The 23,050-nt window shown below is 32.2% G+C and overlaps 1 protein-coding gene across 1 annotated transcript; it reads right to left on the bottom strand.

Moving 5' to 3' along the window:
• Nucleotides 1-9,299: 9,299 nt before the first annotated feature.
• LOC122271372 (uncharacterized) lies at nt 9,300-14,483 on the bottom strand. The gene is made up of 3 exons (XM_087168896.1): nt 10,885-14,483; nt 10,485-10,719; nt 9,300-10,379 (listed from the first exon to the last, which is right to left on the bottom strand). Exons 1-3 carry the CDS (start codon nt 14,481-14,483, stop codon nt 9,300-9,302), a joined length of 4,914 nt encoding a protein of 1,637 aa, XP_087025022.1.
• Between the last annotated feature and the right edge of the window lie 8,567 nt (nt 14,484-23,050).

The raw sequence follows: 23,050 nt of genomic DNA, 5'->3' as shown, positions 1-23,050 counted from the left end.
TTTTTTTTATATTTCGCGTTTATTTACGCATTGAATTTTCACGCTTTAAAATGCAGAATATTAGTGAAGCAATATTTGATAATTTATTTTGCTAATATGTTTCTTATTTAGCTAATGTTTTGATTTTTTCACCATGTACAATCTAAATAGCTAATATACTTTTTTAAAAGCCAATAAGAACATTGGTAGAATTCTTCTACATAAGTACAATACTGTGTCTTTGATGATAAAATACTATGTCTTTGATGATAATATATTATGTCTTTGTGCTAGAACATTGTGTTCATTGGCGAGCGAGCGCAGCGAGCCATGGTTCACGGCGTGAACCACATAGGATTGCGTAGCAATTCTCGGGGGTTGGCGAGCGTTAGCGAGCAGGGGGGCGAAGCCTCCTAGTATTATATAAAACGCTAATACGTATGTATCAATAAAACCGATGATATTTCTTTTCTCGCGTTGGCAACAGTTTTCTTTTTTAATTGATGGGCTTCGGCGCGCAAGAGCACGTAGTGAGCATCATATGGCTAATCTATATTATATAAAACGCTAATACGTTTTAATCGATAGGCTTCGTAGCGCAAGAACACGTAGTGAGAATCATATGTCTAATCGGGTGAATTCTCATCGAATTATCAAAAAATTTCTCACAAAATTATCTTCATCGAAACCGATGCCTTACATCCGGCGTTCAGTACTATTTCATATTGTTTTACAACACATGGTTTTAGCCCTCTGGTGGGAAAGACTTTAAAACAAAACTTACAACAGTCACTTTTCTCAACAACTGAAATTTAGAATAGCGTGATTAAGAAAAATATGTGAACTGTTTGCAATTTCAAATTAATATTGAAATGCACAGGTTTAGAATTTTCTACAGTGAAAAGTTTTCGGAATTTCAGTGTTCAAAAAAGTATACAAAAGCTAGATGTTAAGAACGTATCCAATGAGCTAGTAAAGCGAGCATCGGATTGCAAAGCAATCCGAAATAAACTGCGAAAGCAGTTCCGAGGGTTGGCGAGCGCCAGCGAGCAAAGGGCGAAGCCTCCAAGTTATATATATATATCATTTAGTCATATATATTTAGTTATTACATATTCATTGTCATTTTATTTTTCAATTTAATCTTATGTTTAAACTCTAAATTTACCTAAATACTTTACCTAGCAACATGAATTGAGAAACAAATTATTATTAGTATATATTTATGATTCTTTTGTTATCTTTCACAACAACCGAGAAATTCCGGTAAAAAGTTAGACTTTGTGAAGAAGAAAAATTTTCTTGGAATAGTTTGTTTAAACTGTTAAGCAAATTCGGCCATGTTTGTTAACGAGAAAATAACCCAACTCAGATACGTAATGTAATAATATATAAATTTAATGAAACGCGGTTTCAGACAAGACGTGACTGATGAACTAATATAATGAACTTAACTGAATTTCTTCCATTTGTTATGCCGAAATTAAATTACAAAGCACACCAATGCACGGAGGAATCTTACTACTTTGCTAATGAACTGGAATAAAGATTAAGTTAAGACTTTATTTAGTGACCGCTAGAATAGAAATAAAAAATTAAAAAAAATAAAAATATTGATTTTAACTATAAGAAGCAATTGATGCTGAAGTTAGAGAATTTTATACTAGAAATAGTTTGTAAATTGTATATTAAAAAATAAATGCTGCTTTATAAGGATTTAAACTAATATGAACTATATATATAGCATAAGGGAACAAGTTTTTTGTCACATTTATACAAATAATTGATTGAATTCAAATCTGAAAATTGTTTTGCTCCTAAAGCTATAGATTGTTTTTAAACTGACATATTTTGTCGAAATGCACCAGTGTGAAAATTTTATATACAGTCAAACCCAGCTATAGTGAACCTTCAAGGGTCCGAAATTTCAGTTCACTATAACCGGGAGTTCTCTATATCAGTACTGCAAACAATTTTAACTAATTTTTCCGAACTGCTCCCTTTCATTACGCATTATTTAAATAAATAATCAATAAAAAGAAATACAAAAATGAATAAAAAAAACTATATGTAGTAACAAAACATGTGTTAACTTTTATTTTTTTATTACTCTCCGTCTTTCGTACAAAAAATTTAGGGACGGCCTTTACTTAGGGATGGGAAACTGAGATGGAAGAAGCAAACAAAAAAAAAATGCTTATGGCTACATTCCCCTCAATAGATGGTTTTAAAAATCGGTATAGGTAGAAATTTCAAAATTACCAAAAAATGAAGAAAAAAATCAGTCGAAAACAGAAAAAAATTCATAATATCCAATTTCCTCTCCTCTTTTGGTTCACTATATCCACAAAAAATAATATTATATGTGTATAGCAAGGCACGGGAGCGAACATTTCGTTCACTATATCCGGAAGTTCACTATGAACCATGTTCACTATAGGGGGGTTTGACTGTACAACAGGGGATCGCGTAATAAATGTTGCGAAAAATTTCTAGGGGAGTTAGATATATAATTATCAGGATTAAAATTGCATAGAAACCCATGCTCGAAAATGTCATCTTACGCGGCTAGGAGCTCTCCCTTATTATGACATAATGACGTGTTCGGAAACACTAGAAGAGGCAGTTTATTATCGGAAAGCGACCCTAGTGGCGTATAAAGATATTTACGAGCATAGTTTCCAATACACATCTTGATGGCAATCTTGATGGTGTGACCTAACATCCCTTAAAGTTTGTCGCAGCACCAATGCTCCCCTTGTTATATATAAAGTTTATATAGCTTGGAGAGAGAAACCACTAACTAAGATTAATCGATTGATCAAGTTTTAATTATACGACTTTTTTAAAATTTGACTTCTCAGGAACTATTCAACAAATTTCTCTCAAATTTTGTATTTTGGCATGTGAAATTAGATTTTCGAAAATGATACTTAAAAAAATTTTATTTTAAAATCCAAAACTTTTTCCACTTTAGATAAAATAATGAAAATAAATATTTATAATGATAATGAATGATAAATATTTGCTAAAAATTTTATTTTTTGAATAGAATTATCTTTGGATAAACGAGTTTTATAATTGTGTGCAAAAATTTTTCTATTCTCTTAAAAAGTTCTCGAGATATGGCGAACTACGCAAAAAGTAAAATTAACAATAAAAGGTCAAAACTTTGGACTGTTCTCCTGACCAAACTTTTGGTACTATATTTCTCAGATTGCGGATAGCCCCATAAATTCTGAAATCCGAATACGTTTCAAAAAGGCGTTTTTATTCAGAGAAAGTACGTTTTTGTGTCTGATTTCGTAACTTAAAATGTCGTCTGCACTAAATAATTAGAATATTTGAAGTCATCCCCTCGAACCATTAGTATTGAGTCCTAGAACGTGAAGATTCGATCATTAGATCAAAACTTATTCAGGGTGGTCCTTTTTTGGCGCACTGTACGTTTAGCACATGTACATTTAAGCGTCCATGCTTATAACTACTTACTCGCTTGATATAGTAGTTTTTTGTTGCCAAAGCAGTGATTTTTTTTGTCGCCATGCAAGAGAAATTTATCTATAGATAAATTGTTGTTGTCGTAGGACATTAATGCAAGGAGTGCGATTGTTCTTGTTTTCCAGTGGCGCCATCTATGGTCAAAAATTTGACTTCTTCCACACCCATAAGTCATTCTCCTTTATAGGGCTGACCCATTCATTCATCCACAGATCGTAATTTTGACCTGAACCAGAGACGGAACCAACTCAGTACCCCCAGAAATATTGATTTGTTATGGGAACCTGGAGGGCTTTGTGACCCCGCCAGATTTTACATGCACCAGTCCCCATTTAATACACTGGTATTCTGCGGCCGGTAGGATTCGAACTTACATTTTCATAAACGGGATTCCAGCGCCCTGCCAACCAGGCTATCCGGCCCCTAGATAAATTGTTAAAATTGTACTACAATCCTTAAGATGTTACTGTTAATCAATTGTTAATTTAATTAACTTTAAATAATTTTGTTGACTGATAAGTATTTTAAATAACTGTAACGTATTTTTAAGTATTTAGTGCTTAAGATTTTCATCAGCACAACGTATTAAAAAAGCATCTTTTATTTTTTTTAATTAATATCTTATACATTTCCCTCTAACCTATTCATATCTTGTACATAAAATAATTCTTATGTTATAAACTTAAAATTACTTTTGTTAGAGCTTGAAAACTGCAGTTTGTAGTGGTAAAGGCCTCCTTTGAGTCTAAATATTGCTAAAATTCGTAATAGAATGAATGAAATATTGATAGAATGACCACTTTTAGAAGACTCTCTCCATTTTTGGTACAGACTCTCCTGTGAACTCTATTAAAAGAGATTTACCATGCCTGAATGAACAGTAATTAATAAATTAGCTCATGCGGGAAAGGCATTCTATTTCATGTATTTAGTAAACGTGACATAAAATAGTGCTGTAGAATCTCTTAAAAGTTTTGTTTTGGATCAACTTGCAAGGCTTAGAAAGTTTCCCAGTTAAGTCTCTGCTAAGAAGTTTTAAAATCTGGAGAGCTTTAATTTAATGAGATATGCTTTATTTTTATGTATCTAATTCCTTGATGCAGAATTATTATAAACCATATTTTTCACACTTTTTCATTATTTCGTAATAGTTTAAAATAAAATGAATGAAGAATAATATATTTAGCATTTTAATAATTTATGGTTATGAAATACTACATGAAACACCGGTTTTTTTTTCTGCGTTAAACACGGCTCACTTCCAAACAATAATTTTTCAACTTTGCACTTATTTAGATTTAAGAAAAGCAGTTATTCATCATTGAAATTTCTTTAATTTACAAAATCAATTATTGATTAATTTTTCAATATGAATTAGAAAAAAAACTTTTTAGCGGATTTTGAATTTTTTTACAAATATAATTAATCCACTAATCTATCAGATTTTCCTTTGTAACTATTAGACTGTTTTATAATGAAAAATTATCAAAATATATTTTTGCTTCAGAGCGTTAGAAAAAAATAGTGCATCCGGGTTAATCACCGGGACAGGTCGCACGGACAATCGAAAAACACGGATAATCCGAAATTTCCTTTTATTAAAGAAAAATTCAATATCAGTACAAAAAATATAAAAATTACTGACATTTGCATGCATAACATCAAACTAGGAATTTTCCTTATTAAAAAATGTGTAATGCGTCTTCGCCATATATCAATAAACATATTTTACGAATCGCAGTAATGTCACCGTAATCAAATCCTCCCATATAATCTAATAAAGTTTCCACAGAGCAGCGGAATGAGAAATTGTATTTCATTCATTTACTACATCTTCGGCATCAGTTACTATCATCATTATTTGATTTAACAACATAACGATGTCTTCATCAGTCAAATACTGGAAGCCAGGCTCACATGCATCACTTTGAAACCAATCTTCTAAATTTTCTTCTTAAAGAATTTCGAAACCTTAGATTTCTTTTGCTTGTTCGAGAATACTGTTATCATATTTTTCTTGAACATCTGAAGAGGATTGTTCATCAAGCGGTATCATCTTTCTCCACGATCGTGATAACGTAGACGATTTTCCATATCATCCATAACGTAGACGATTTGTTCCATATACTGCAATCCAATAACGAATATTGCTTTCCAAAAATTTGGTAGTGTTATAACTTCATGAATCAAATTTTTTTAATCTTGAAAATGTTTCTCTTTATATTTTTTGTGTGACTCCGGAATGAGCACGGATAATCCGCAAACCGGATAAACCGCGCACGGATAATCGAGAGTATACTGTATATATGAGGACCACCTGTGTCCATCTCTGCCGAAGGATTAATACTAATCATATATCTCAATTTGCGTATGTAGCATTTTAGGATTGAAGAATAAATTTCATTTTTATTTATTTTATTCGATTTAATTATTTTTCAATTTATTATGTGGAAAAAAATTTAAAGCTACTCTTTTTGGATTTTATATTATTGTACAAATATAATTAATCCGTCAATCTATCAAACTTTCCTTGGTAACTATTAAACTGTTTTTTTTTTTTTTATTTAGAGAAATACCAAAATATTTTTTTGCTTTAAAGCGTCAGATAAAAATATATAAAAAGGGCACCTGTGTCCCATCGGCTCCAAAAGGTGAATAATAATCATATATCTGGATTGCGTATGCAATTCCAGGATAAATTTCATTTTTATTTATTTTAATTGATTTATTTATTTTTCAACTTATTATGTGGTAATATAACAATCACGAAATATTACCTGAACCTGAGCAAGTTAAAACATTGATTGACAATTTATTCCAAGCTTTCTTTAATTAGTTTTGGATTAAAATGATGCTTCAAAAAAAGGACTCATCAATTTTTATTTTCGAGCTTCTTTACAATAGCTTATGCTATAAATTAACGTCTAAAATAACTACATTTAGTCCCTTCACGATAATAAGTATGACATAAAATCGCGATGAAATATCTTTGAAAAATTTTGTTTTGGATTAGCCGATAAAACTTTAGCTTATTTTTCTTTATCTTCAAAGCTAAATGGGATTTAAAGCTCTGTATAATCAGATTCAATTAATTTCATTTTAAAAAAAAATTTTATAATACTGATAGACATTGATTTCATGCATACAATTTTAACGCTACAGAATTACAAATATTCCAGTTTTATATAATTCATATAATTATTAATATGTATTGTTGTCCATTTATCTACATTAGTTTTCTAATTATTAAGTGGCAATATAATAATCTAGAAAAAGGCATTTTTTAATGGCTGCTTGAAGAAGTTAATTCTTTAATGCACTTTCTTTACATTTATTTCAAGCATATTACAATTTAAATTTGGATCCAAAAACAATGAAAAGGAAAATTCTACACACTTACATTAAAAATATAACATTACAGCTTTTTTTATTTTCGTAAATGTTATAATAGCTTTGCTACACCTTTGGAAAAACATCACGAAACTATTATTTTATCCCTCCATATATATAAGAAATTTGGCATACTGATAGTTTGAAACACAAGGAAGGTCAAATTGTTTTATTTTAAGCTATGGACGATTGTACTTTGTATTTATTATTCTAACTATAATATGAGTGATATTTGCTTGCTTACTGTTTTATTTGATCCAAAGAAAAATAATTTTTGCACGTGTTTTGATATTTGATTATTTTTTATTCAGCATGCCAGATAAATTCAATGAGCAACGTTAACGCGGTAGCATGGATGGATAACATAGCCAAATTAGTATTTCTAAAGTTATCTGGAACCATGTATTTATTTTGTTTATAAAAACTCTTTTAAAACGTCTTTATAAAAGTAAATTATTGGAAATCAACGGAAATGGAAAAGAATTAGTTCTGTTTTGAAAGGCAAAACTAATAGAAAAGTGGTACTAATTTTCTAAGGAGAAAGAAAAAAATCTCCATGCTATTATCGCCTCCAATAATGTAAAATTAATTTAAATAATGGACGCAAATTTTTTTTCATTTTACAACCGTCGTTGAACAGCCGATCCAAATTTTGCGTTTACGACCACTAATGTTCAACTCCGTAACCTTGTATTTTTAAACCCAATCCAGACGACAAGGAAATTCTTGAATCAAGTATTTGGAGAAATTTGCTTTTGTGGAGGACTTTTTTATTGAACTAACACGCATTTGCGTTACATGGAGAGGAAAACCACGAAAACCTCCCACGGTTAGCCTGGCGGCAAGGGGACTCTAACCCATGATGCGCCTACCACTAAGGATATTTGACGTTAGCACTGTGGTCGGTGCAAGAAAGACGCGGAATTCGTATCAACCAGCCATAGTTGGGATTCAGTGGACAACCATTCAGTGGACAACCAGTAGCAGGTTCCGGAGTGAGAATTCCGTCACCGATGAACCGCAGCCAGCATAGATGCATAAACCAGGTGTCAACTGTGTAGACCCATACGCTGCAACGTACGCTGAAGCGTCATAGAAGAGACCCTTGGTTCATCTGGGTGATTAGCTGCTCAACGGTTGCACGTCCATTCACCCGAACGCATTCTTCGCAGCCATCGTTCCCATTTGTCATCTATGGACCACGGCGCACCACGTTTGCCACGTAGCTGATTTTGGATAGTGCTATTTTGGAAATGCACCCCGTATACTTTCGCCATGGCGGAATGCGGGCAATTAACAAAAAATAGCCATACTGGAAATGCTTCCTCTCTCGATCCAAAAGCCAATGATCATGCGATTTTTCGACGTTGGTTACATCGCTCCGTTTCTGCATTACGCCAACGATTGTAATGTCCTCCAAATTCCTCAGACACCCTTTATATACACTCCTCTGCAATGTGTTGCATCCTGCCTACTCTGAGTGGTAACTTTACTCTGACGACGAAAATAGGTGGTAGTCACATTGAAGTGACGAGACTACGTATTTTACATGTTAACATCATTTAAACTCATTACAATTGGTTATCTGTCATAATATACAATGCCAAATCACAAACCGGCGATGTATAGAAGATGATTATTTTAAAATATGTATCCACTTTGCGTTGTAAAAAATTACTAATCAAATTACAGTAGAATGTACCGACACTCTGGGTGATAGGAAAATTCCTTTTTTAGTGCAAAATTTTAAGGAACAAGAAATCTAATTTACAGTAATATTTACTGTAAAACCAATGAATCTCTGTAATTAAATTATTATCACTGTTGAAATAAAGCTATGAAATTTTACGGCAAAAATGGATTTTACCGTAAAATAGATTTTGCAGATCATTGACTGGCTTTTAGAAACTCAAAGTAATTTGATTTGAGTTTTAGTTTCACGTAGCATCCAGGTGCAATAAGTATTTTATTGCATTTTCTAGAATAAGTGTACACGATTGTACACAGTGCGCTGGTTCATTAAATACGAAATTTCAACTAACAATATTTTATTTTAACAATTGTAAATAACCAAAATCCACTATTACAATGGAAGCCACGACTGGCTCAAACAAGAGTTCAAGAGAAACTGAGCAGTTCACAACAATTGCTACAGATGGCGCTTCGCCTAAGACCGAACATGCCGGCCCCTTGAAATATTTAACATATTTCAACAATAACTAATATGCATTGAAACTATGAGAATCACAATAAAATTATTAGAAATATTGATTTCAATTAATAGAATAAAATTATGGACTGTAGAAAAATATTTGTTCCAATATTAAATGAATGCACAATTCCAAATTTAAAGGAAATTAATAAAATAACAAAGATACAATACAAATATAAACAAAAAATAATTCAATGAGGTTACAATTATTACCAAACTATTTATTGTCCTCAATAGGTAAAATACTCAATTTATGAATTGGTCTTTTAAATAAACCTTTAGGAGTTCGCACTAAAACAACCCTAACCTTTTTATCTTTGCCAGCTATAGTTTCTTCAACTCTACCAATTACCCAATGACATACTGGAAGATTATCTTCCCTAACTAGAACCATTGTACCAGGGGTAACATTATCCTTCGAAAATTGCCACTTAGTTCGCTCGTGTAAATTAGACAAGTAATCTTTTTGCCACCTTTTCCAAATATTTTGAGTCAATTTTGTAACTCTTTCCCATCTAGACAATCTGTTATCTGGAATTTGAGTGATTTCGGGTTCTATGGGGGCAGTTATTGGACGCCCTATTAAAAAATGACCTGGCGTCAGAGCGTTCATATCATTTGCATTTGTAGATAATGGGGTAATTGGTCTAGAGTTTAAAATTCCCTCTATCTGCGTAACAAGGGTCAAAAATTCCTCAAGGGTTAGTTTTGAAATTCCAACTGTCTTTTTAAAGTGGGTTTTAAAGGATTTCACTGCTGCTTCCCAAATACCCCCGAAATGGGGGGCCCGTTGCGGTATAAATTTCCAAGCAACCTCTTCTGTTAACAGATAATCAATTAATTCTTTTTCCGGGGATTGAGCCAAACTATATAACCGTTTTAACTCGTTCCGAGCTCCACAAAAATTACTCGCATTATCACTCATTAACATAGAACATTTCCCCCTTCTTGCAAAAAACCTTTTTAATGTGGCAATCAAGGCCTCAGTTGTTAAGTCCGAGACAATTTCCAAATGTACTGCCCGAGTGCAAAGGCACACAAAGACTGCTACATACATTTTTTGAAGACTTACTTTTCTTTGATTTTTTTGCTTGACAAGAAACGGTCCGCAGAAATCTAAGCCTGATTTATTAAAGGTGAACTCAGGATTTAATCGATAAGATGGAAGGTTACCCATTAATTGATCAATAGCTACAGGTCTAAATTTAAAACAAGTAACACACTCATGCACTATTTTTCTGGCAAGATTTCTTCCGTGAATTGGCCAAAACCTTTGGCGAACAGAATTAAGTAATGCCTGGGGACCAAGATGCAAATCTTTTAAATGGAAATACAACATAATTAAATATGTAAGCTTATGACCCGCAGGCAAAATAATGGGAAACTTAGCATCGAAACTTACCTGCGAGTGGGCCAAACGACCACCCACCCTCATTATTCCATCTGCATCTAAAAAAGCGTTAAGTGATTTAATCTTACTCTTAGAAGAAATTGCACCTTTCTGAATATCTGCAATATCAGAAGAAAATTCATCCCTCTGTACTTCTCTAATCAAAAACAATTCGGATAATTTTAACTCATCCCTCGAAATCGGTCCCGTAGTTTTCTTTGCTGAGTTTTTAGCATTTCTTACAAACCTGAAAATAAAACTTAAGATTCTGATTAGTTTCATATAACTATTGCTTTTGATCAAAAAATCAATTATAAAAGTGTTTTTCTCAAAGACAGTAAAATTAAGATCAGAATTTTTCTTGAGTTCAACCATATATTCATCGCTGGAAGAAGGAGAATGTTCGAATTGCTTATAGTCCTCAGTCTTTAGAAAGGAAGGGCCATTCCACCAAAGTTCAGAGTTTGAGATTTTGTCTGCAGTAACACCACGCGAAATGAGGTCAGCAGGGTTGCTTTCGGAAGGCACATGTCCCCATTTAAATAATCTAGTGATTTCTTGAATCTTGGACACTCTATTCGATACGAAAGTTTTCAACAAACATGGATCAGTTCGTATCCACGCCAAAGTTATGGTTGAATCCGACCACAAATAGACACTTTGTATATCCATTTGAAGAGCTTTTAACAGTTTCTGTAGAAGTTTGGGCATTAGTTCAGCCGCCAATAATTCTAAACGAGGAATCGTCAACTTTTTTATCGGCGCTATGCGTGACTTGCTGCACAGTAAGTTAATAGTCACTTGATTCAATTCATTCTTACATCGTAAATAAATCGCTGCACCGTATGCATCTTGCGAAGCATCGCAGAAGCCATGGATTTCAAAGGAGGAAACAGTTCCATTCGTTACACAGCGGTCTATTTTAATGTCTTTCACACAGAGAAGTGAGGAAGCATACTTCTCCCACTCCTTAACTTTGCAGTCTGGCAGTGCCTGGTCCCAGTCCAGTTTTTGTAGCCAGAGTTTTTGCATAAAAATTTTGGCCTTCACTATCACCGGCCCCAAGAGGCCTAATGGATCAAACAGTCTTGAAATGCACGATAAAACAGTTCTTTTAGTACAGTTCGTCAGATTAGTGCTATCTGAAATTGAAAATTCAAACAAGTCTGCATTTGGGTTCCATATCACACCGAGAGTCTTAACGTTGTTTTTAATATCGAAATGGTACTCCTGGTCTTCATACGGTAAGTTTTCTAACAAGGACTGTTCATTAGATGACCATTTGTGTAAATTCATGCCACCCCGATGAAGAAGGTTTATTAACTGATTTTTTAACTCTAAGGCAGAAGAAATATCATTAGCCCCCGAGACTACATCGTCCATATAACAATCATTTTGGACGACACGAGCTGCAATGGGAAAATCCTTCCCTTCATCAATCGAAATTTGTCTTAAGACACGCGTTGCCAAAAATGGAGCAGAGGTAGTACCATAGGTAACAGTACAGAGCTTGTAAATTTTAGCTTCTTCATCTTTATTCAATTTCCACAATATTCTTTGTAAGTCTCGTTGATTTTCATCAATTAAGATAGTACGAAACATACCTCTAATATCAGCCGTAAAGGCTACAGGATGTTTCCTAAATCTACACATAATTGAAAATAAATCATCCTGAAGCACGCCCCCCTTCATTTGAATAGAGTTAAGTGATTCACCACTCGATGTTTGCGCACTAGCATCAAAAACGACACGCAATTTTGTGGTAGTTTTGTCAGGGCGATGTACGCCAAGATGGGGAATATAGTAACTAGTGTTTACATTAATATCGGTGTCAACTAGTTGCATGTGTCCTGAATTTTGATATTCAAGCATAAAGTCTTTATATAAGTTACAAAGTTCAGGATTAGAGTCTAACTTTCTATATATATTATTCAATCTCTTTAAAGCTAGTTTCTTTGAATCACCTAAACATTGGGGATCCTTTTTGAGTGGCATTTGAACCACATATCTACCACATTCGTTGCGATAATGAGTTTGTAAAAAATGATTTTCACAATATTCCTCCTCACCAGTAAGCATATCTGACGAAACACTTTCGATTTCCCAAAATTTCTGAAGAGAATCTTCAATATTTTCAGAGGTATGTGTTAAACCGCAAAAGGAATTTAAATTGTTCTCATGAACCTTACCCGTTGCTATCAAACCAAAAGCAGAATTTTGGAATAACAAATTAGGAGAAACTCTGGTTTTTCCTTCCTTTAAAATATCATAAAAGAGCTCAGCTCCTATAATCATGTTTATTTTACTCGGTATCTCAAAATTTGGATCAGCTAATAACGCACGATCAGGAATTAAATGCTCACTAATTTTAATGGGAGTCGATGGAATCAAGCCCGTAATTCTAGGAACTAATAACAATTCAACTTGCGAAGAAAAAGATAAATCCTTATTACAAATCAAAGAAGTCGCCTTCCACTTAACATTCATTTTATTCTCTCCCAATCCACTAACAGAAATGTTTATTTTTTCTCGCTTCAACCCCAAATCAAAACAAGTATCAGAATTTAAATAATTCGACTGACTGCCATTGTCCAACAATGCTCTTATTAAAACATATTTATTTTTAAGCGGACTCCAGATGTTAATTAAGGCAGTAGATAGAAGAACTAATTTATTACTATTTAAACTACGAGTTGAGAATGCGTGGGAGACGCTACTCTCTTTCGATATCTCTGAGTCAGCAATTTCACTGGCTTCAGAAATATTACTCAATACATTTGGCGCCAGGGTGGGGGAGTGTTTTGGCATATCTGAACTTGATTTAATAGTTTCAAGCGGGCGAGAATTATCTCTATGAAGTAACTCGTGATGTTTACAGTTACAAATTTTACAACTAACTTTCGAAAAACAATTAGAAAGTTTATGATTATTACCAAAACAATTAATGCAAAGCCTTAATTTTTTAACTTCTTCAAACCTTTTTAAAGGGGAAAGATCTAAAAATAATGGACAATTATGCAGTTCATGCGGTTTTTTACACAACAAACATTTCAAACTAGATTTTAGAATAAAAGATTTACTTTTATTTACGGGATGAAGTTTCGATTTATTTGGCTGCACACCTTGTAAATTCTCTAATAACTGAGCTCTTTTATGAAGAAAGTCCAAAAACTTATCCCATTCGGGTAAATCAGAAGTTGTTAGAGACATTTCGAATTCCTTACGTGTATTTTTATCTACTTTTTGTAGAATAATATTCATTAGCAATTGATAACATAAATCGTTACCTTCTAATTTCAAAAGTTTTAAACCTCTTAAATTACGGTTTAACACATCAATAAGATTTCTTATGTCTTTAAAAGAATCATACGATAACTTTTCTAAGTTTAAAATATTAGAAATATAACTATTTACCACAATACGCTTATTCTCATATCTATCAATTAAAACTTTCATTAAAGATTCAAATGAATCTTCACTAGTTTCTATATATTTAGCATCGCCCTTAAGCGATGATCTCAAATAAATCAACTTTTGTAAATCAGACAATGAAGAATTATTAGATATTAAGCTATCGAATTGTTGTTTAAAGCTTGACCAATGCTCAACTTGTCCATTAAATGTAGGCAAATTAATATCTGGTAACTTCAAATTCACTTTAGTTACAATAGAATCATTGCCTCTCACTTCACTATGTTGAAACTTAAATATAAAGGTTTGCAAGCTTACCTTTATATGTTCTATTGACTCTTCTAAATTGTCCATTTCAGCTTCAAAATTGGGCAAATCTTTTTCATCGAGGGTGGCATAATAATCCAGTTTTAATTTCTCTAGTTTATCACAAGTGTCCAAAACGTTTTCTAATTTGCATTGAAGCAATAATAGTCCAGCTGTTTCGGCTTTCTCACGAACAAATGTCTCTAATTTGGTTATTCGACCTTTCAAATAACCCTTTCTGCGACTAAGCACAGTCTTTTCTGATTTTTTGTCTTCTTCACTACTACTGCTCATTATGAAGAAAACGAAATGAAACTACGCATTCCACAACAAACAGAAAGTTCGAAAGTACGACCTCCGGGTCCACTAGGACCACTTTATTATGTACACGATTGTACACAGTGCGCTGGTTCATTAAATACGAAATTTCAACTAACAATATTTTATTTTAACAATTGTAAATAACCAAAATCCACTATTACAATGGAAGCCACGACTGGCTCAAACAAGAGTTCAAGAGAAACTGAGCAGTTCACAACAATTGCTACAGATGGCGCTTCGCCTAAGACCGAACAATAAGGTAGGCAGAAATTCTAAGTGTTTCTCGGGTGTTATTAATTTTTGCAGACATAACGGCAAAATAACCCACCTGGGATGTGTGGACTATTGTTATATTCTTTTCACTCATATATCAAGGCAATTGCCCGGTATTCCCCATTTTAATATTTTTTCCGATCATCATAATAGCCAAACAAATCGATAACTGTAAATTTTTTGCTGCATAAAAAAAAATTTGCAAAAAGAAAATATAGTAGTATTTAAAATAGTTATGTATAGTTCTGTATGTTAATGACATATCTGGTAAGAAAAGGACCATTATTCTGGTTAATCAAATCAAAATATATGGTTTTTAAACAATTCGTTCGGTAATTTTTCCATTTAAATGATGACGGTTTTTCGGATATTCTGGTTTTTGAAATTATGTTTTTATAGTCACAAATACAGCAAAAATAGAAAATTGAAAAGCAAATTTAACCAAATAAATGGCTTTTATGCAATGTTCTAAGGTATCGTGATGAAACAAACAAATTTTACTGCAGTTACCTAATTTTATCACATATTTTCATACCATATTTGCCAAAATCATTGAAGCGCTTCAGTGAAAATCAGCAAGCTTTTTTGGTGTTCCTATGAGGTCAGAGACACGGTAAATTTTACCATAATCTGTTAGAATTAACCACACTTTTTTCCCAGTGTATAAATATAAATCATATAATAATTCTCATATCTTAGTTTCCTCTTAGTTTCAGCTTACATTCATTCGGGCATGTTTTTGACAAAATTAGAAGGATCCTCATTCATACATTTCCTATATAGGTATACCGGTATTTTATACATTGCAAATAATATACATTTAATTAATATGTAATTTTAAAAATATATGAGGATAAAAGTATATTTTAATACCACACTATAATTTTACATTTAGTTTAATTGACTCTCTTAGTTTCACTTTACATTCATTCGGGCATGTTTCTGACAAAATAAGAAGGATCCTTCCAATCTTGTATAAACTCCTTAAAATAAATCAACGTCTACGGTAACATCTTTTAGTCTCTTCTGTATTTTTAACAAGTATGACATAAACTGGAGGTGAAGGATCTTTTGAAAGTTTCATTTTAGAATAACTCGTAAAACTTCAAGACTTTTCACTGTTAAGTGTCAATTAAGACTCTGTTGAAACCTTTGCTACTTTATAGAGTGTTACTTTATTACTATTTTACTATTTGTTACCTTACATTAATCATTAAATGAAATCTAACTCATTTGTCTAGTGTTAGATTTTATTATAATAGAATAAATTTCAAATAAGCTTATTATACTCACTGTATTTACTTTAATTTTCCAATTTCTACAAATGATCTTGAAAAATAGGTAATCTGTACAAAAGACAACAACGAAATTTACATTTAACGAAAATATCATATTGCACTAATTTATTTATTAATTTAATGATGTGTTAAAATAATGTAACAGGGGAATAATGGTGAAGTACTTCAGTGGTGATCTGGCACGTAAATTCATTTTCTTTTGCAGATCTCGTTAGAAAACCATTTTTGACACGTTGCTCAATCAATCAACTAGTAGAGGGAAGATTCCATATTATCAATATCAAAAAAGCAGGCCATTTTGTAGACTCCAAGTTCAAAAAATAATAATATAATAATTTATCTTCCCTAATTTGGCTGTTAGAATTTCAACTCTGAAATTAGTTTTGCTAATGAAGCTGCAGAATTTTTTAAAATTTCAGTCTTTTTTGTCGAAATGTACAAGTTTTAAAGCGTTATATAACAGGGGGTCGAGTAAATATTGCGACAAATTTCTGGATGAGTTACAGCACATTAACAGGAATTAAAATTGCATAGGATCCCATGCCCGGAAATGTCGTTGCCCGCTGCTATTGGGTCTTACCTATTATTATATTTTTCAGAAGCACGCGGAAAAACAGTTCATAATAGAGAAGACTCCCCTTGCGGCGTATGACGACATTTCTGAACACGAGCTCATACGCAATTTTAATGATTTGCCCTAACTCCCCTAGAAGTTTGCCGCAACACTTGCGTGGCCCCTGTTATAAATAACATTTTATACATTTCGATAATAAATAGAACAAATATAGTATAATAACTATAGCTTAGGGAGAGAAATCGATTGCGGATGTTAAATCAACGGTAAGAAAGTGCCTAAAATCTGTTAAAATATCTCATGCTGCAGGAAAAAAAATTGTTCCCCATTTTATCAAAAGCTCTATTTTGAATAATTTTAGTAAATTTGATTTAAGGCAATCTCAGTTACCTTGCTATCCCTGCAATTAAGAACGGAATTTAATTTAGTTTTTAAGTAGAATTCAATTAACTAATATCTTCGGATGGAATAGATTTAGATAATCAATAAAAACTACTTATTTAAATTGTTCCCCAATGCAATATTTATTTCCTGTGCTTCTTTTTTTTTCATTTGATGATTTCCCAATTTTACATAAAGGTAATTACAAAATGTAAATGTAATTTATTAAGATTACATTTTAAATATGTTTATCACAAATTGTTCCACCATGTAAATTGCAGGATTACTTTATTGTAAACTAGCTGAGTACTCATTCTTTGTCCGTGGGGAAAAAATAGTAAATGATCAGCAAATCAGTATTCATCAACTCCATGAAATCATATACAAAACTGCAAGAAATAAACTATTACAATAAATTAAGTTAAAACGATTGAATCTTTTATAATTATTATTTGTTCTTCTTTACGTTTGCTTTATGTTAGATTAAACATTATGTTCAGATTAAACAAAATATGTTTTTAGAAGTTTATCCTCTCAAAATAAAGATTATTTATATCTTGTATCATTTTTCATAAAGCTATTTAACAAGGTTAACTCCTTATGGTCAAAAACTACCACAATCGACAATTTTCTCCTGTTACCTACCCCTTTCGGTCGGCAGTAAAAATCTATTTCCACGGTGGTATCTAGTGTATTTGATACTTATTGAAACTCCTGGATCAGTACCCCCAGAGGTATTGACTTGTTATGGGAACATGGAGGACTTTGAGACTCGACAGATTTAACGTGCATCAGTCACCATTTACTACAAGGGGAGTCTTGGACATGGGCCCAGTGCCCTACCAACCAGGCTATCCCGGCCTGACCAACACAAATTGTAACTAAGCCTTGCATTCTGTCACCAGGAGGAAAACGTGCCATCTTTTTGGCTGGTTTTTCTACATAACTTGGACTGTATCTATTAATCAATCTCTTCTACAAATAATCCTCGATGGTACTGGTTTAAAAAGATCTAAGATAGCCCAATTTCAACCATCTGTTTCTAATGAATGGTAATAAATAATTGTAGTTTATAAAAAAAACATTTAATTTTATAAACGAACTTAAATAACAAATTCTTTTCAATTTAGATGAGATCATAGCCGAAATACATTTAGCAACCTTTGTTTGTTCAGTCTAGTGTGAAACGTCATCTCTTCTCAACCACTGTTCTAATGATTTCACTCATAAATCTTGCTCCTCTTCGAATCCCGTTCTTCTAGCTTGAATTAAATCCAAATACAAATCTGTAATAACTGCAGAGAATAATACCAAGAAAAGATGATAAATAAATAATGGGAAAAAATCAATAAATAAGGGAAAAAGACATAAGGTCCAGATATTACTTTTATACTGATGGCAAACTAAGAACTCTAGTTCATGTTAATTTTCGAACGTATCATATGATTTTTTTTCTGGCCAATAAGAATGAACCGACAAATGAAAAACGCTTTTAGACCATTATTATTTATGCACGGAAAAAAAATATAATCAAATATTTTACAGCCATTTTGCTTCAAAAAAGCTAATAACAATAAATCGACGAACTAGAATAAATATATACGATGACAGCGAAGATATGTCGATACCTTGGTACTTCTTATACGTCTGATGGGAATAAACTATTTGATTATAACTTTTTATACTACGTATTGTAACGGAATAAACAACGGAAAAAGTATTAACACCTACAATGTATTTCATTACAGATTTTATTTCGGTTGACTTATTTTCTTATGGATGATCTATTACTTGTTTTTTGTATCGAATATTTATCAAATAAAGAATTTCAAGGTGTCTGTAATAAATACAAACCAGACAGCAAACGAAACTCATTAATCAATCGAATTATATAAATTTCGGAACGTGTTTACCAGAAAAAGGAATACTTCTTTCATAAAGAATGCTTTTTTCCCTTTCTTTCTCTATTTATTTTATTCATTTATTTATTTATTTTCGTTAAATTGTTTAACGTCAAGTAAGCAAGTTTTATCGCCTGCCTAGTAATCATAACTCAAGTGGAATCGACTTGAATTTAAAGTAAATATCCTGAAACTCAGTAAGAAATTATTCTTAAAAATATTTTTTTAAGAAAAGGTAACAAAAATAAAACTCGAAAATCGAAGTGAATTTATGAATCCTGATAGATTTAACATCTTTACTTATACTCGAAATAACTCGTTCAAATCTTTGCAAAGTTCCATCTATCAATTCTATCTTTTAAATAATTGTTAGGTTAAGGAGTTAAAGACTTCACTGTTTCTCGAAAAAAATGGTTCAATAACAATTTATTTATTATAATTTACCATATTCAAACAGTCAAATAATCATAAATAAGACGGTATTCAAACTCTTAACTATGAGAAAAACCGTTTACTAACTGCTTTCACCTAATACTCTAAGTAAAACAAAATTTTATTGCATTTATCTAATGAAGCCACTTAGTTCTGGTATAAATTACAGTCTAAAGTGCTAATCTGTCAATCTCGTGACCGGCAGAACGCAGGCTTAAGTCCCAGCGTTGATACCACAATATTTCCTTCATTCCCTTACACACATAAAGAGTTTCCATTGTCCTGCACTCCCCAATTTATGACCCTGGGCTATTACAATACGATACTCCCATTCACGCATAGAGGGCAGTATCTTTCAGACTAACTAAAATGTCTCCAACGTGCAGTTGAATTCCTTTTTTACTGTTTTGAAACCATGCTAGTTGTAGATGGTTAAAATACCGTAAAGGTAAAAAAAATGTTCTTTACCGTAAATTTCCCGGTTAATTGGTGGGACAAACTGCTGCCAGTTATTTCACTCTAGTTTTAATAGGGAAATTTTAACAGTATAAGATGTGTAATAGGCAGAAACATATTTATCAGTTTAAAAACAGTTATGAAGTAATAGATTGCTTAATACTTCAACTTAAGCTCACGAAATAAAACAATTTTGGTCATCAAACGATATCAAAGTTTTGGCTCTGAAAAGTTTAGTTTAATTTAATTTGTGCATATTTTCCATTCACCTGGCATTGATAGGTGATATGCTTTCTAAATTTTTCACTGATAAAAGAATTAGGGTAATGATTATTTTAAATTACAAATAATAGTTCCCATGAAACCTGCGTTCCAATTCTTTTCAAATTAATGATTATGAAAATTATCGCATTGTTTGGTGAGAAATATATACAAATGAATGCGAATGCACAACCACCTGTAAGCTTTTTCGTCTCAGAAACTACCGAAGACATAACATAAGAGTGGATTCCAAACTTTTGAAAAACTCTCGGAGAAAGTGCAATCTGATCAGGCTTCTTGACTTTACCACGAGGCGTCAAACCCCGGCCTAAGCAGTGGAGAAATCTACAAAAATTCCTGAAATTCACAGTATTAACCTTTAATTTTTAAGACAAGCTAATTTCTTCGAGCGAAAAAAAAAAGATTAATGCGCGTAATAATCACGAACTCAGTAGAATTGATCAGTAATGCATACGGTTATAATATAAAGATTCCAAGTTGATCAGTAATGTATACAGTTATAAGTTAAAGATTCCCAACTCTATTTTTTCTGACGTACATCCTTACAGCATGAGGTTATAGACACAAAAGTCCCAGGTTTGATTACAGCCGGACGCAAGTCAAAACTTGTTATGGTTCTCCATTGATAGACCAACATAATCTTGATGGAAACCATCAATAATTCCATTATGAACCATTATATTTTCAGAAATTTCCCTCACAGTTTCTTAGAAATCAAGTGTTGGAATGATCATGAACCACCATCCCCCAATGAAGGAATTTGGACTGTATGTAAGATGATATATGAATGAATGTATGATGATCCAACATAAAAAAAAAAACCAAATTGTTTTGATGGTAGTTTTCTGAAAACCAACAAGAGTTCCTATTAAGCTATCATTGGAATGTATAACTGGAACCATCACTGATCATCATGGATTGTTTGTCCATGAGAAACAAACTTCCCTTGATGGTTAACCATCATAGCATTAAAGTAGCATTTTCCATCATGGAATGATGGAAGTTTGTTGACATATCAAAAACCATAGACGCAAAATGGAAAATGTTGGATGATGGTGACCATCAAATGATGTCGGACCATCATGAATCTTACGGAAACCAACATAAACCATCAAAATGTTTTGATAGTACTATCAAAAATTTTGACTTGGGGAGCCAGAGAACATCTCTGTAACACTCTCTACAGTAGCGGCCACGGACAGCGAACACGCAACTCTCACACTCCGCCAAATGTCATCACTATACTAAATTCCCTCGTTCGACGACGGTTTGCTATGAATTGACAAACCAACAGCCCAGTTCTAAAACAGAGCGAAAACTCAAACTAAAGATTAATTTTACGAGCAGAACATTATACTCTGTTGCGGGTTAAGAAAAAAAACATTATCTTTATGGACAGAGCCCATTTGCATCTAAGTGTACGCTAAATGGATGCTAAGTTTCAAGTGGGAGCGAATATCAACTTCGCCAACTCTTGAAACGACGTAGCACAGACTTCTTTTTTCTTGCTTTTTCAAATCGTGTGAAATGAGAAAAACAAAACGTATTGAATAATCAATTATTAAGTGAAAAAAATTAATAAAAATTATATCTAAAAATCGTAGCAATTGTACGTTCGCATTATGAAAGAATAATAAATTTCTTTTTGCTTATAAAAAAAATAGCACGAATTAAATTTCTGTCCGCCGAGTTCAACTTTTAAAAGATTTTATATTGTTTTGAAAGCATAATTATATAATTTGATAGCTAAGCAAAACAGAACTACACGCAATCGAGGATGATTACTTAAATCCTAAACCGCAACCGTCTTTTCTTAACTTGCAACGTAGTATAACTATGTTATCAGTGGCTATGTACTTAGCGAGGAAGCATTTACGCTCAGGCCTGTATTCTTACTTTACGAGCATAAATGTATTTTTACTGTCAGTGACAGGAACACTTTTCGTTGATCACTAACCGTAATTTAAAGGAATACGAAGATAAGATTCAAACTACTAAAATTATTTTTAAAGCTATTTCGTACATTGTTAATATTGCAAATATTTTCTATATTTTGTTACCGTTGGTTACGTTGGTTTGTTGCTTTGTTTCTCTTAAATGTACGGCTTTGATACTGCTATTATTGCGGTTACCATTTTGTTATGGAAATTATTTGACCTTTGTCGATCGAAAGTGACGCAAATAAAATCTATGAACCGTTATTCTATAAGTGATATTAAGATACAAAAACCTTATAAAAGTTTTATGATTTAAGTTAGTGACAAAGAGGGTTACAGAATAAGAACGAGTCTATACATTTCTATCTTACATAAGTTCGTTAAATGACGCAATAAATTGGCTAGAACAAATTCTTTATAAAACAGGGAATACAGAAACATAATCTTATTTCTTTAAAATCGTATAAGCTTTAAAAAAAATTCTAGATTTTCCAGTCAGCTTTATATTGAATCAAAGAAAATCCATCAGCCATAAAATCTTGCGATAAAAGAGGTTTTCAGTTCATTGCAAACTCTATAACGCATTCAAAACTTTTTTTTTCTAAAACAGAAAACTTTATAAATTCGCTTAAATGGAGGTTTTTTGTCATTAGAGAAAAAGAAAGATTTATAAAAGTATTTTCATGATGAAAAATTGCAATCGGTTTCAGCAAATTAAACATGGCTTTTTCGAACTGTAAAATCATTACTACCTCCATAAAAAGAAATGTTTTTTTTAGAGAAATAGCAGAAGTAGAAAATATCTAAGAATACTGAAATGATATACTATAGTATTCAATGAAATAATACGTTATTTGAAGCATTTTTGCCCTTACTATAATAAATTACAAAAGAATTTTAACAAAAATTACGTGCTACTTATCAACGAATGTTTGTGAAATTTATATCTTTATCATAACAAACATTTTGTAATCTATACATAATAATGAACGCGGCTGTGTGTGTG

This window comes from Parasteatoda tepidariorum, chromosome 7 (assembly GCF_982258835.1).
Source record: "Parasteatoda tepidariorum strain Cologne lab strain chromosome 7, Ptep-v5.0, whole genome shotgun sequence".
Classification (NCBI taxonomy): Eukaryota; Metazoa; Arthropoda; class Arachnida; order Araneae; family Theridiidae; genus Parasteatoda; species Parasteatoda tepidariorum.
This window is presented reverse-complemented; position numbering and strand designations above follow the sequence as displayed.

Coding starts and splice junctions, on each gene's coding strand:
- LOC122271372 (XM_087168896.1), bottom strand. CDS start 14,483: ATGAGCAGTAGTAGTGAAGAAGACAAAAAATCAGAAAAGACTGTGCTT. Junction 10,720..10,884: donor CTAAAGACTGAGGACTATAA/GCAATTCGAACA, acceptor TTTTATTTTCAG/GTTTGTAAGAAATGCTAAAA. Junction 10,380..10,484: donor GTCGTTTGGCCCACTCGCAG/GTAAGTTTCGAT, acceptor CTTGGTCCCCAG/GCATTACTTAATTCTGTTCG.